Below are 13,965 nucleotides of genomic sequence, written 5' to 3' on the forward strand. Positions count from 1 at the left end.
ATATGGCCATTAGGTGTTGTAAGAAGTGAGAAGAAGAGAAGTGGTATCCTAGCCCGTACGGGGTAGAAGGCGGCGCCGCGTAGCATTTGTCCCGACCAAGTGCAGAATAGAGATAAAGAGAAAATAGTAGGGGTCTCGTATATCGAGTAGACTCGGAGTAGTTTTAGAATATTCTTTTTCCGTGGAGGTAAGAAATCTTGAGACATAATAAAGGTGAAAGAGGTGGGTAGTGAATGCGAAATAGTAGGTAGAATAGGGAAGAAGAAAAACCAGGGACAGTAATGGGAATAGGGAAAGAACAAACACGCGCAGGTAGTGCATGTGTATGTTGCATGATTATATGTTTGTTGGTCTGCTTTGTGTATATGTCCTGTTGAACACGCCAAAATATTTCAGTACAAGTAACTTGTTGATTAATGAATAATAAACAAAGAAATAAATTGTGAGAGGTGACCAGGTAACACCTCTCAAGAAGAACAGCTAATGTGATATACCATAATTGCGAGCATTGATAAAGAACATATTTTCACATATTGTAACTGACATACCAAGTGAGAGGTGGGAAGGGACTCAAGGGTACCAGAACACACAAGAAAGGAAAAGAAGCATTGCCATGGGGGGAGTAACGCCACTGGCACATAATTGCCAGCACCTTCGACTATATAGCGACAGGATACAGAAGTATCACGATCAGTGGATCACTGAGAAAAAAGGAGATGGGGTTATACCAATTTGGCCAGAAGGAGGTTCATTCGACAAAAGAGTGTTGGACCTTGTATCAACACATTTGCTAGCACGATACAAAGGGAAACAGTTACAGAACCGGAGAGAAGTGTTATATTTATGGCGAATGTTAGAGGAAGTTACCTCCACGGCAGAGGTAGGTACAAGCCGAATGATAGAAAAGCAGAAAATACCTGAAGAAGTAAGCGGGACACCAAAAGGGGAGTGCTCAACAACTACAACCGAGAACGAAGTAACAAAAATGTATCCCTTAATGACCAGGCCAGCAGTAGGGTTCAGTGAGCCCATATATATACCACACACCCCCAATGCTCCGTGCGGGGCAACAGCCCCTGAACCACCACCATATGACAAAGGAGGCCTGCATGGCCCCACGAGTGCACCTCCTGTGAACTTAGCACGTTTAACAGGCGATTTAAATCGCCAGCTAGCACACGCACAAATGGAAATAACATGGTTAAGAGCTCTATGCGACAAAGGGCAAATGCTGCCAGGGGGAGGGGAGGTACCCCTGCTGTCACTGGCAGATCTCACACCCCCGATAGGGACAGTAAGCAATGCAACCCCAGCAGTCTCAGTATCAGGGCAATCTATAGCATCACAAGGGACGTCATCACAGCAAAGACAAGAACAAGAGTGGCAGTCAGGACAGTTCCTGTTCCAATTGAATAACAAGCCAGTGAGAATTATACGCCCAGATACCCCAGAGAGTCAACAAAGTGGAGATCAGGGTGAAAGACAAGGAAGTGAACCCAAGGAAAACTGGGAGGATAATAACGAGCCAGAGTCATAAATAGAAGAAGTATGGGATGATTTAGATGAATACGAAGAGGCAGCTGCCGCAGAGGGTTCCCCACTGCCAAACTGCCGTTACCCAGACACACTATCACCACCATTATGGCAGGGTAGATTAAGACAACGAACAGGGAGGACAGGGAACATACTGGTAAGTAAAATGAAAAAAGGGAGAACGAGCAAAACAGGAAAGAAGCAGAAACTACAAATGCCACTAATACATAAAGGAGCACGTAGGCCAAACTATATCCCGTGGGACCAAATGGACAAAAACAACCTGTTAAAACTCCTCCCCCTGCTGACAGGAGGAGCAGGTAAGTGGATACATGTATTTGAGAAGAACACGGCAGGCGTGCCGTTAGCTATAGGTGATGTGATAAGCTTATTAGTATCAGCAATCGGGGCCCAAGCAGACACAATCTGGGAAAGGGCAGGGTTCCCGGGAGTAACAATGAGCTGTGATCGCCACGATGGATCACCATTCAACAATGTTCGAGCACAAGTGTGGGATGCATTGCAGCGTGCATTTCCAGACGTTCCAGACTTACATGCAGTGATGCAGTGCACGATGGAGGAGAGCGAGGATCCTGCGCAATTCATTTTCCGAGTGCAAGACTTATGGAGAAGTGAAACTGGTACAGCATGGAATCAATCAACAGCCTTATTTTATTTTATCATTAAAAAGGGGTTGCCGAAAGAGGTGCAGAAGGCCTTGGACAAAATAGCTGGGATCGAAGCCAAATGGTGGCCTGAAATTCAGAGCATAATTGTACACCATTGGAGGAGGATCAAAGAGAAGGAAAGGGAGGTCACACAAAAGAGGCTGGCTGACGAAGAAAAACTAGTGCAGACAAAATTAGTGAAGGTTGCCGCCATTACTGCCAGTGTAACCGCAGACAGAGAAAACAAAGGAGAGGAAAACGCGGGAGGAAGGCCCGTTGGGATAGCAGCCCAGTGGGTTTGAGAGGAACAAGGACAGTGGAACTGAGAGGAACAGCCATGCCAAGGATCACAGTGGCAGAACAGGCTGGCCCAAGGAAGAGGTGGGTACCGTGGGCAGAGGGGAGGATACAGAGGAATGGGAAACAGAGGCTATGATGGGCAAGGACCAAGAGGAGGACAACAGGGGTCATGTTGGAACTGTGGAAGGTGGGGACATTATTCACGAGATTGTAGAATGCGACCATCAGGGTATTTTCAGGGGCAGCAGCAGCCCATGAACAATGAACAGGGGTGGGGCGCTGCCCACACCCAGGTAGCCCTTGTGGAGCTCCAATGGGGAGGGGGGACAACAAGATCAGTACTGCTATGACCCCCAAATGCAACAAAGACAGCCAGCCCCACAACAGCAGCAACAGCAGCAGCCACAACAGCAAAACGCACTACAGCCCATGGCAAGACAAAACTCAGTAGGGAATATACACAATAACCCTTTTGCAGCGGCTGCAAACGGTGCCCTTGCACCATTCCGTGGCGTAACGGTCGTAGGTGACAACGTTTTTTCAGTGCCAGGTCAGCAAAGATACCAAGACTAGGACAGACCACAGGGAGTACTTGTGTATCCAGTCCTATCCACCACACAAAGTGCAAATGAGGAACCACGAGTGGCAGCAGAGATAGGAAAGAAGCAGTTTATCTTTATGGTAGACTCTGGAGCAGGAAGATCATGTCTCACAGAAGGACGGTTTCAGCTCTCGGGAAGAAATTTGGAAACGCAGGGGTTCTCTGGGGCTATTTTAAAAGTTCCTTACACAAAAGATCTTGATGTAACAGTAGGAGGAAAAACAGTTCGCGCACCCTTATTGTATTACGAAGACGCGCCAATCAATTTGATGGGACGAGACTTGCTCAGTAAGTTAAACATGACCATAGCTTTTACTGAAAGAGAGATAGTGTGCTCGACGCCAGGGGTATGCCCAGTACGAGCACTCCTGATAATAAGCACGATTACAAAGGAAATTGCAGTAAGAGGGATCCCCATTGACATGGACAAGTTCGTCTATGGAATACAGGTATTAGCCCGAGTAGTGACTGAAATAACACAAAAAGAGTGGCGAATCCCATCAGACTTCATATTCCGCCCAATCACACCAACAGATGTAGTGCCAGGCACAATTATATCTATGGACATTGAGGCAGTTCAAGTTTCCAACAGACGCATTGTGGTCATAGGCCTGGACGCACAGGGATGCGAGTGGAGAAGTGTACTATGCATAGAGCCGAACATAATGCTAAAAGATATAACTGATGAAGAATTGTTTACCGATTACGAGGGGGATGGAGAAATAATAATGGAAATAAGCATACCATGTGACATTATGATCCAATACAGAGAAATACACAACCCACTCATGGCTAACATAAAGGCCCCACTGATAATATTTGAGGAAGACATGGCCAGGGTAGCACCTGGAATTTGCACTACAGGGCCACACGATGTGGGATTGTTCCATGAGGTGACTTCCATAAAGATAAAACTAAAACCAGGTGCCCTCCCACCCAGAGTGAAACAATACCCAATATCCAAAGAAGCAGAGGAAGGTATTAGAGAAACAGTGAATGCACTCCTAAGCCAAGGTATCTTAGTGCCATCAACTTCCCCATGCAACATAGTGATTTTTCCGATTAAAAAAGCGAAAGGAGGGGCGTGGAGAATGGTCCAGGATCTCCACCCACTCAATGACGTCATCCAAAAAGAGTTCCCATTAGTGTCTAACCCGGCATCAATATTGTGCAGTATACCAAAAGAGGCAACTTGCTTCACTGTCATTGATTTGAAAAATGCCTTTTTCTCTGTGCCACTTGCACCAGAATCGCAGTACCTTACAGCCTTTACATTAGGAAACAGCAAATATGAACACCGCCGACTCTCACAGGGGTATTGCGAGAGCCCAAGCATTTTTAACAGAGTACTACGAGAAGACATCGGCAACATAGATGTAGGGAGCACCATTATACAGTACGTAGACGATTTACTCGTCTGCAGCAAAACAGAAGAAGAGTGTAGAGAAGACTCGATAACACTGCTTAACGTATTGGCTGCCAAGGGATACAAGGTGGACAAAGGAAAGTTACAATACTGCCTTGCAGACGTTGTATATCTCGGCCAGCAAATATCAAAAGACGGAAAAAGAATACTACCAGACAGAGCAGCGGCCATTCGGCACATCATCATACCAAAAACAGTGAAGGACATGCAGAAATTTCTTGGCATATGTAACTATTGCCGAGCATGGATCCTCGATTATGCAGCATACACACGGCCAATGCTACAAGCACTGAAGGAAGCACAGACGAACAGGGCCCCAATAAAAATGGACACATGAGACAAAAGCCCAATACTCCCGATTAAAAGACCTTATTGCAGGCGCCCCAGTCCTTGCAAATCCAGATTATGAAAGTGAATTTTTCCTGTGTTCACACAGCAATGGAACATTGATGACAGCAGTATTGACACAAAAGACATTGCTGGGCCCCAAACCATTAGCATAGTACAGTGGAATATTGGACCCAGTAATGCATGGACATTTCGCTTGCGAACAGGCCCTCGCTGCAGCGGCCTTCGCCATTGAGAAAAGTGCCACGATCGTAATGGGATGTTCAGTGACGCTATATGCGGAACACTCATTATTTGCTATCCTGGAAAGATCAAAATCTACTCTCACAACACAGAGAGAATCTGCTTATGAAATAATAATATCCAGTCCAAATGTACACGTAGTCAGATGCAAGACAGTGAACCCAGCCACATTCATTAAAGAGCCATGCACAACTGAAGATTTACAGGAACACGATTGTAGCACGTATGAGGGAGAGGGCGATGACATTCCCAAAGCAAGAGAAAATGCCCTTAAAGAAGGAGAAATCTATTTCATAGATGGGTCAGCATCCACAAACTCAGAGACCGGAGAGAAACATGTGGGGATGGCAGTAGTGCACATGGAAGAAGACACATACAAAGTGATTGTTCAAAAGCGCCTCCCCTCACACTACTCTGCACAAGCAGCCGAACTGACTGCACTAATCAGCGCATTACACGCAGCCAAAGATTGTGCAGTAACAATATATTCAGACTCAACTTACGCCACCACCACAGTTCACTCAGGGCTATCACGTTGGCGAAGGAGAGGGTTCAGAAGAGCAGACAGGTCCCACGTACAACATGCCACGTTGCTAAATGAACTAATAGAAGCTTTAGCAGAGCCATCGGTAGTGGCAGTGGTTAAATGCCAAGCCCATACCAATAACACAGACGCTGTCTCATTGGGGAACGCGGCAGCCGACACAGCAGCGAAGGAAGCCTTGTACTTCAATAAGACACCAACATCAGAGTACTTTGTAAAAACAGCCACAGCAGAACAACCAGCAGAAGCATACAGTAACACGCCCATAGCACAATTGATAGAACTCCAGAGAAGGGCCCCACTGGAAGAGCAGGAGTTGTGGGGCAAACGAGGGTGTAAACAATCAGCCACAGATCTCATTAGGAGACAGGACACAACAGGCAAGGTAGTGATGCCTGTAGAATTATTAGAAGTAGCGTTCCAACAACTGCACTTCCCAGCTCACGTTGCAAAACAACATCGCCTCAGACATTCAGGAGGATTGGTTTGTTCCCAATCTGCACGAATACTTGTCTAAATTTGTGATTGAATGTCCTACATGCCAAACTTACAATTCAGGAATGACATTACGAACTCTGCATGGCACTTTGCCATGCCATACAGGTCAATTCAGAGAACTACATATCGACTACGCCGATATGGGAGAAAGATGTAATGGAGCGAGATACTCGATTGTGGTGGTATGCCTTTTTTCACGGTGGGTGGAAGCGGGCCCCTGCCCCCATCCTGATGCAAAATGTGCTGCCAAGTTCCTTGTGCGAAAAGTATTATCGCGGTGGGGAATCGGTGACGTGATCCGTTCAGACAACGGCACGCACTTTGTGAATGATCTTTTCAAAGAAGTAACCTCCCTTCTGGGGGTGAAACATAAACTATGTTCGATTTATCATCCAATGGCCAATGGAGTTGTGGAGAGGATCGAGGGGCTGCTCAAAAGCAATTTATCGAAATTATGCAGCACGTTGAAAGAAAATTGGATATATTGTCTGCCCCTAGCACTGTTCCAACTCAGAAATCAACCATGCAAGGATCACCATTTGAGCCCACACGAAATCGTGACGGGGAGAAGAATGCACACGCCGCCCTCTCCTGTTAGGAGGGCGTCGGATGCACACAGGGCTGCCACAGTGCTGGGGGAAGAGTTTAAGGAATACCTAACACAGCTAACGCGCGCAGTACGCAGCATAGCAAAACAAATTGCTCCGCCAGTTACTGAAGATGTAGCAACAGACACCTCTATGCCGACAGCAGATAGCCCGGAGGGGCCATTAATGCCAGGGGAACACATCTATGTTAGAAGCTTTGTAAGAAGGTGGAATTCACCAAGATTTCATGGTCCATACACAATGGTGTACAGCACACCAACTGCAGTTAAGGTGAAGGGACTGAAATACTGGGTGCACCTCTCGGACGTGAGAAGGGTGCGCAGTGTCGCACTCCCCCAAAATGAAACAGACTGTTTGGATGGCATTGCTAACACAGTCTGACATGACGAAAACTGCAACTAAGAGAGGAAAAGTATAGTAGAAAAGCAAAATGTTTTTTTTTCTTTTTTTTATATTCTGTCTCTCTCTCTTCTCTCTTACTCTCATATGAATTGTGTTATTTCTCCTATTTTTCTTCATTGTTTTATGATAAATGGAAAGAAATTGTTAAATGTCTAACTAAGCAAAAAAATGAAACAGAATGAACAATTGCAAATATGTTTCTTTTCATGATGACTTAACGAAGTTGTCTCGCCCACATAGGTTCAACATGAGCCAATGCGATGAAAAAGCTGAGCAGGCTGAAATGTTAGATAGAAATAGGGATGCCACTAGGGCCAGTAGATTGAGCAATGTGGAATGCGTTATAAAATATGCTGCCATACTATTTTCAATAATGATGTTTTATTTTATTGGGTATAACGTCGTTTTATTTGTGGCAAATGAAATGAACAAAGTGGGGAGCGGGGCTAACATGATAAAACCAGGGTCTAAACTAATATGGACTGGAGTAACAACCATTTGGAAGGACACTTATAACATTGAATCGAATAGTATAATTGCAATGCCACCCTATAACCAATTGCATGTAAAAAAAAACTGCTATCCTATTGTTGAGTAATACTATGGCCAAGGAAATAGAGCCTGGATGGGATGTAAATGACGGTTACTATTGGTTGACTAACTCCAGAAATACAAGCATGCACACACACACGGCACCAGAAACCTCTACTGAATACACACGTCACCATGAACAACATTGATGATCCATGGTCCAGAATATTCCCGCTGCAATATCAACGAGTTGGTACCCAATTAAAAAAGAAAAGAGAGAGGAGAAAAAGGGGGGCGGTAAAAACAGATATGATATTTATCATAACGTGGGGTTAGATGAAATAGAGGACCCCCGACACTCTGACCAATCAAATAAATGGTATTCAGATAGGAGCACCACAGCAAAGCAAGCAAGTAATGAAAGCTGCTACATGTGCTCACTTATTCATCATGCAACTGGAACCCCAAAAATGTTAATTCCACAGACAGTACCCTTGTCTGAGGCCCGATGTTTGATTAATCTCATGCTCTGTAGAATAAAAAAAAAGACATTTCAGGCACACACAGTCACCATGGAAAAATTGGAAAACGAACAAACATGCACCAGCAGACGACAAGGAGTAATTTGCCTCCAAGAGCCATTTTTCATCATAAAAGGGACAAGGTATGCAGACAACAAGTGGCATGATGAAACGAGTGAATGCAAAGCTGAGGGGCTTCGAGGGCTGCTAGCGAAACATAGGAGTGGGCAAAAGAAACTTGCATCCCCATCTGGTCACAGCATATCACCAAGCTGACATGGGTCGCACCACTGGAGAGACCCATGAAGATTCAAAAGGAAATACGGCACAAACTTTGCTTCCATGGAGAAGGGAAGGTGAATATGGGAAACGCACAGCAGTGCAATTAAGACTTTAATAATACCAGATATGAAAAAAGGCACTGCCGCATTAATGGACATATACTGGATCTGTGGCAAACGAGCTTACCTGCATCTCACAGCATCCTGGAGAGGAACTTGTGCCCTAGCCACACTTCACTCAGCACTAATGGTGATACCAGAGAGCCACTTTCAGTTTACAGCAAGGCCTTCGGCTGACGGTTCGACAGCAGGCCAATCGGCTGACATATCAGCAGCAGGGCAATCGGCTGAACCATCGACAGTGCCCGATGAGACAATCACGGAGCCCCCAGCATACGACCTATTGTCAGAAGAAACATTGAGAACCATGTTGTCACGCAGCAAAAGATCCAATTATATTTCGTCCAAATCGTCAGAACTCCTTGCTGAAATCCCGCTGCAGTACAAGCTTTTCTCATCTGCAGAGACATTTTTTGCATCATTTCTAGCACCAGGCTTTCAAGTCAGCACAAATGCGAAATGGCTACAGATAACATGCTGGGAGCTCATCCAGCTGGCTAACGACACTGAAGAAGGATTGAACATCATAAAAATAGAGCTCCGTGCACTGCGCCTGATGACGATGCAAAACAGATATGTCTTAGATCTTATCACGGCGATTTTTGCAAAAAAATTGGGGGGCATGCTGCACGTTCGTACCAACTTCAGATGCTGATAACGGGACACTGTCACACGTGATAACAGCAGTGCATAATTTAGGAGAAAGAATGAGAACTGAAGGTGGAGCAGACAACAGCACGTGGTTCGACATCTTTTCAGCTGGATATCATCATGGGTGAACATAGCAGCGAAGATATTCATTCCCATTATTGTCTTTCTTCTCCTAATATTCTGTGTTTGCCAACTGGGACTAAGATGCTGTGAAAATAATATGCCTAATTCAGCGATGATGATGGTAACAGTGGGCCGACAGACAACGGTGGCTACCATGATAGATGCCCAAGTACAAATTGGAGAATACACCACACCACAGTATAGAATGACTGCCATCTATAGGAAGTATGGGGATGTGGTTGATAATCTACATCACACTACCATTAAAGAACCAAAGGACTTGCTGTGGTATAAGGAGGTTTGGATAGATTTGTATTGGGATGGTGGGATATACTTAATGGTCACCCCAGAAGAATACGCAAGAAGGGGTAACAGCTTAAGAAGTGTGCAAAAAGCATGGATGCCCATAAAGGGTACACATGCTTGGGATGAGGCTGTGCCCGAAGCTGAGCGCTACCGATGGGAGAACGGAAAGAACGAGATAAGTAGTTTGTTACTTTAGATGTAACGAAAGGGGGGGAATGTATGGAAGCGAGTGGCCCCCAGTCCCCCTCGCGACGTACACTCCTCAGTACGGGACTTGGACCACGTGCCTCCAGTAGTGGGGTTGCCCCTTGCCCTTATGTAAAGTTAACCACGGTTGACCGCTACATAGATGGGACTACTGAGCAGGACACGGGGCATCCATCTTTTGTGCCCCCTTTTGACTCCATCTTGGGTAAACAGGCCTCACTGCGATAGTACAGCAAGGCTCAGCTCCCCTTCCACCGCAACAGCCAAGGACAGAGACACACACACAAGGCGCGCAGGCAGTTGGCTGGCCCCCACCCTTGCACCCCCCTACGAAGGAAAGCCCTGCGCTCCCATTCTCCCGCTGAAGCTGGAGAAAGTTGCAACAACCAATTTGATACAGTTTTCTTCCTCTGAGATCACTGCTAGCATGAGAACCAGCATGTGAACCAGGATGAGCTAAGCACTTTTTGCTCGTTCGTCCCCATAAACGTGCAAGCCACCCACCCCCATTTAGAGTAATTTATTGCCATCCTGACCCTCGCTCCCTGCAAGGTATTTCTTTCAAGTGCCAGGCCCTCGCCTGCGCTGCGAAACCCACCCAACACACCCACTACTAACCTTAAGCACTTTGCCACAATATATGTTTTTACTTATACTAATAGGTCTAAAGTTTAGGAGATAGGTGAAACACAGCTTGACTCTTTTTACATGCACAATAAAGGTCAAGGCCTCCAATTAAAGCTACGAGTGACCCAATTGTACTGACAATAAATACTATGTGTGATTTGTGTAGAAATATAAAAAGAAGTATAAAATGTTTAGATAATTTATTTAGTGTTTTTTACGAATGCAACATACTAGTTTAAGTAGTGACCACAGTGACCGGACCCTGACCTGCGTGGAGCACAAGATATTAGACGTCCATCATCTCCTCAGCCAATCAGAAGGAATAGATGCCACCCACACCTACAGCACCACACCGCCTGGCCAATCGGGTCCATTTAGTATTTTTTGTTAGAGTTACTTTAATTGATATATATATATATATATAATGATGTAAATGGGGTGGGCATTTTTTGAGTCATTTCCTAGCTGGAGAAATAAACCATCCTTTGAACTCTTGCAGCCGGTTCTTAGTGCCTCCTTCCCCGACAGGCGTTTTACACGTAGTAAGCCGGGGAAAGGCACCTACACTTGATTAAAGCGAGCTCAAAGAATAACCATGAGCTGTTTTGGACGGGGAGAGAGAGGCAGGAACTGGGTGGGAATGGACATTGGGCTTACCATGGGCAGTCAATAACAGCCCAAACTAAAAGTAATTTTTCCCTCTAAATGTACTTTTCAAAAGTGACTGAGCAAGGGAAAAAAACTGCAGCTCATAATGAGTAACTTAGTGCCATGAAAATGTAGGGGGGACTTACCGCCCTCCAAAGACCAAGGCCAGAACTGCCCTTTTGTGTGGTCCATCATCTTGAAACAAACGATCTTCAAAGATTGTACTTGTGTATTCAAAACAAAGGAAGCACACATACGAAAAAAAGTCTGCATGTGACTGGATTATCATGTTGCCGCTTTCGCTGATTTAGTCACCATTTTCAGTAAAACAGCATTGCTAGTCTGAATTTTTAAAGCATGAAAATGAAAGGCCATTCTCCAGCATTGACTAAGCAAGGAGCTGTTTACAGAATGCGAAATCAGGTGTCTGCAACTTCTGGCTCTCCAGATGTTTTGACTACGATTCCCATTGTATGTGCTGACAAGAGTTTATGAGAGTTGCAGTCAAAACATGCGGAGAGCAGAATGCTGCATATCACTGTCCTAATTTAAGCATTTACTGAACCATACGCAGGGCACAAAATATTTTAATTAGAAAATGCTTGGATGCAGTTTTGAAAAGTGTCAAATGCATAAACCTGCTTCTCCAAATCTTTTTTTTAGCACAAAAACATTAAGACCATATCATTGTTTAATGTAATAAAGATTTGAGTAACGGTTCATTACATGCTATTGAATAAACAGTCTGTGAATATTTTATAAGCAGTTTACCCAATGCTCAAAGAATATAAGATCCTCTTATAGACGAGAAATTCGTATTAAGCATCACACAGCAGCAACGAGAATGGTCTCATGGCACTTTGACAAAGTATAAACCAGCGAAATGGTCGAGAACTAAGCTTCAGACTATAGCAGTGCTTCAAGTAACCACGGTCAATGAAAACAGGTCAAATAAACTGCAGTAGGAATACACTAATGAGTTTGCCTACAACTTTCAAAACATCTACAAATTAAATAAAACTAGCACAACACAATTACGTGCCGCCAGCACTAGAAGAGTGCATTAACTTTACAAAGTTGTACCAATCGCTTGATGCAAAACGGATTGCTAGGAGAAGCGAAAGAATGACGCAGGAACAATGTGCATAGTAAACCAGACCCATCTTAAGAAACGGGATGTTATTGCGTTGAGACACAGAAAGAAGAGAGTCGTTTTCTTTTTTTTACAGGAAAAGAGCGAAAGCATCATTGTAAGAAGCAACATCACGTAGTATAAACACACAATCTATCTGTTGCACGTTATGTTCTGAGCACCTACTAGCTGCCGTTGACACCGTCCTCCTCCCTGACCGCGCATATATGAATGAGAGCTCGAAATTCAGTTCCAGAGAAACAAACTGACAGATTGTCCACCAAGAATAGCTACTACTGTACTTCCCATTAGAGGAACGGACCAACCAACATTCCTCATCACATGACTAAAAAATTGCTGTGAATGCAACTTACGTCAACCTGTATCTCGTGATCTATTTACGTATGCACGTTACGCCCTACCAAGTCTTAATGGTCAGCGTCGGAGACGAGCTGTGAAGAGTGCATAAAGCAACCATTAAGTGTTTGTTATGTCGTACTGCCGGCCACACCCGCTGCCGTTTCTATGCGATAGAGGGAAGCGCATTCAGATGTATACGAGCTTCACTCGCTGATTTTCAGTAAAACACATTGTAAAGCAGGACATTTGGTTTAGTGTCTGTGTGCCTGTGCTGTGGTGAGGGTTGTACCGGACTTGCCTGTGCACTACAGTGGGGGTGAGAGGTGGAAGGGGAGTGGGAGAGGTTGTGCCGCACCTGGCGGCAGTAACGCCCCTAGCATTGAAATAAAATATTATAGTTTGAGTCTTCAATGCGCAACTCTATCATATGAAGTTACGTTAAATTGCCATGAGTAAGTCAGGAGAGGAATAAACTGTTGTTCAATATATTAATGGTCACTTTTAATATTTACCTATGTGCAGGGGTGGAAGTGGCAAAAAAGGAACTAGTGGGACGATGACTGCATCTAAATTGGAGGGTGTGGGATGATCGGACAGATGGCTGGTGGCGGGGGAGGTTTGACCAGGATCGCAAACCCTGGCTCAAATAGTTGGATTTCAACGTCTACGTCAATGTCTTATGAGTTTACTTACAAAAAAAACAAATTACATAATAAAGACACATGACAGCATGTTAAGCCAGAAGAATATCTTTGTGGCTTTCATTTTCATATCCTGTCCCAGAATGCAAGATAATGTCAACCTGAAAAATCTAGTTACCCCCCCTGTACTTTCAGTGATTTAAGACATATAATAAAATAAGTTGTGTAATAAACAAAGATAGATATGCAGATTCTTTGTCAGAAACTTCAAGCGCGTTGTTATTCATGATGTTGAAAACATTTGATTAGTGATTTAAAGCAACTTTATTGTTTTGCATACAAGATAGTAGTCATCATGGATATAAACAAATCTTTGAGCGCTTTGTGTTACTCATTTTATCTAGCACAGACTTTCAAGGTCACTAGTATTTTGTGAGCTCTTTGAGTTGAAAATGTTCCATTGTGCACATGAAAGGCTCTGCCACTAATTAAAGAAATGTGTTTGCAACCTGAGCACCTTAACGACCTGGAGAGCCATGGACGCGGTGAGTGTGTCTTGTGTCGCTGTGAATTGCTAAACTGGCAGTGCTTGAATGTCCGGCCTGAGCCGATTTTTTTTATCTGGCTCGGGAGAAAGAAAAAGCAC

General features: G+C 44.5%; 1 protein-coding gene across 1 annotated transcript in view; it reads right to left on the reverse strand.

The window, feature by feature from the left end:
• SLC29A3 (solute carrier family 29 member 3) overlaps positions 1–12,690 on the reverse strand; it is a 401,717-nt gene extending 389,027 nt beyond the window's left edge. The window contains exon 1 of the mRNA XM_069610729.1: positions 12,505–12,690. Within this exon, the coding sequence (XP_069466830.1) occupies position 12,505 (1 nt within the window). The 5' untranslated portion in view covers positions 12,506–12,690. The remainder of the gene's footprint in view (positions 1–12,504) is intronic.
• Between the last annotated feature and the right edge of the window lie 1,275 nt (positions 12,691–13,965).

The sequence above is a fragment of the Ambystoma mexicanum genome, chromosome 8, assembly GCF_040938575.1.
Source record: "Ambystoma mexicanum isolate Mex_15411 chromosome 8, UKY_AmexF1_1, whole genome shotgun sequence".
NCBI lineage: Eukaryota > Metazoa > Chordata > Amphibia > Caudata > Ambystomatidae > Ambystoma > Ambystoma mexicanum.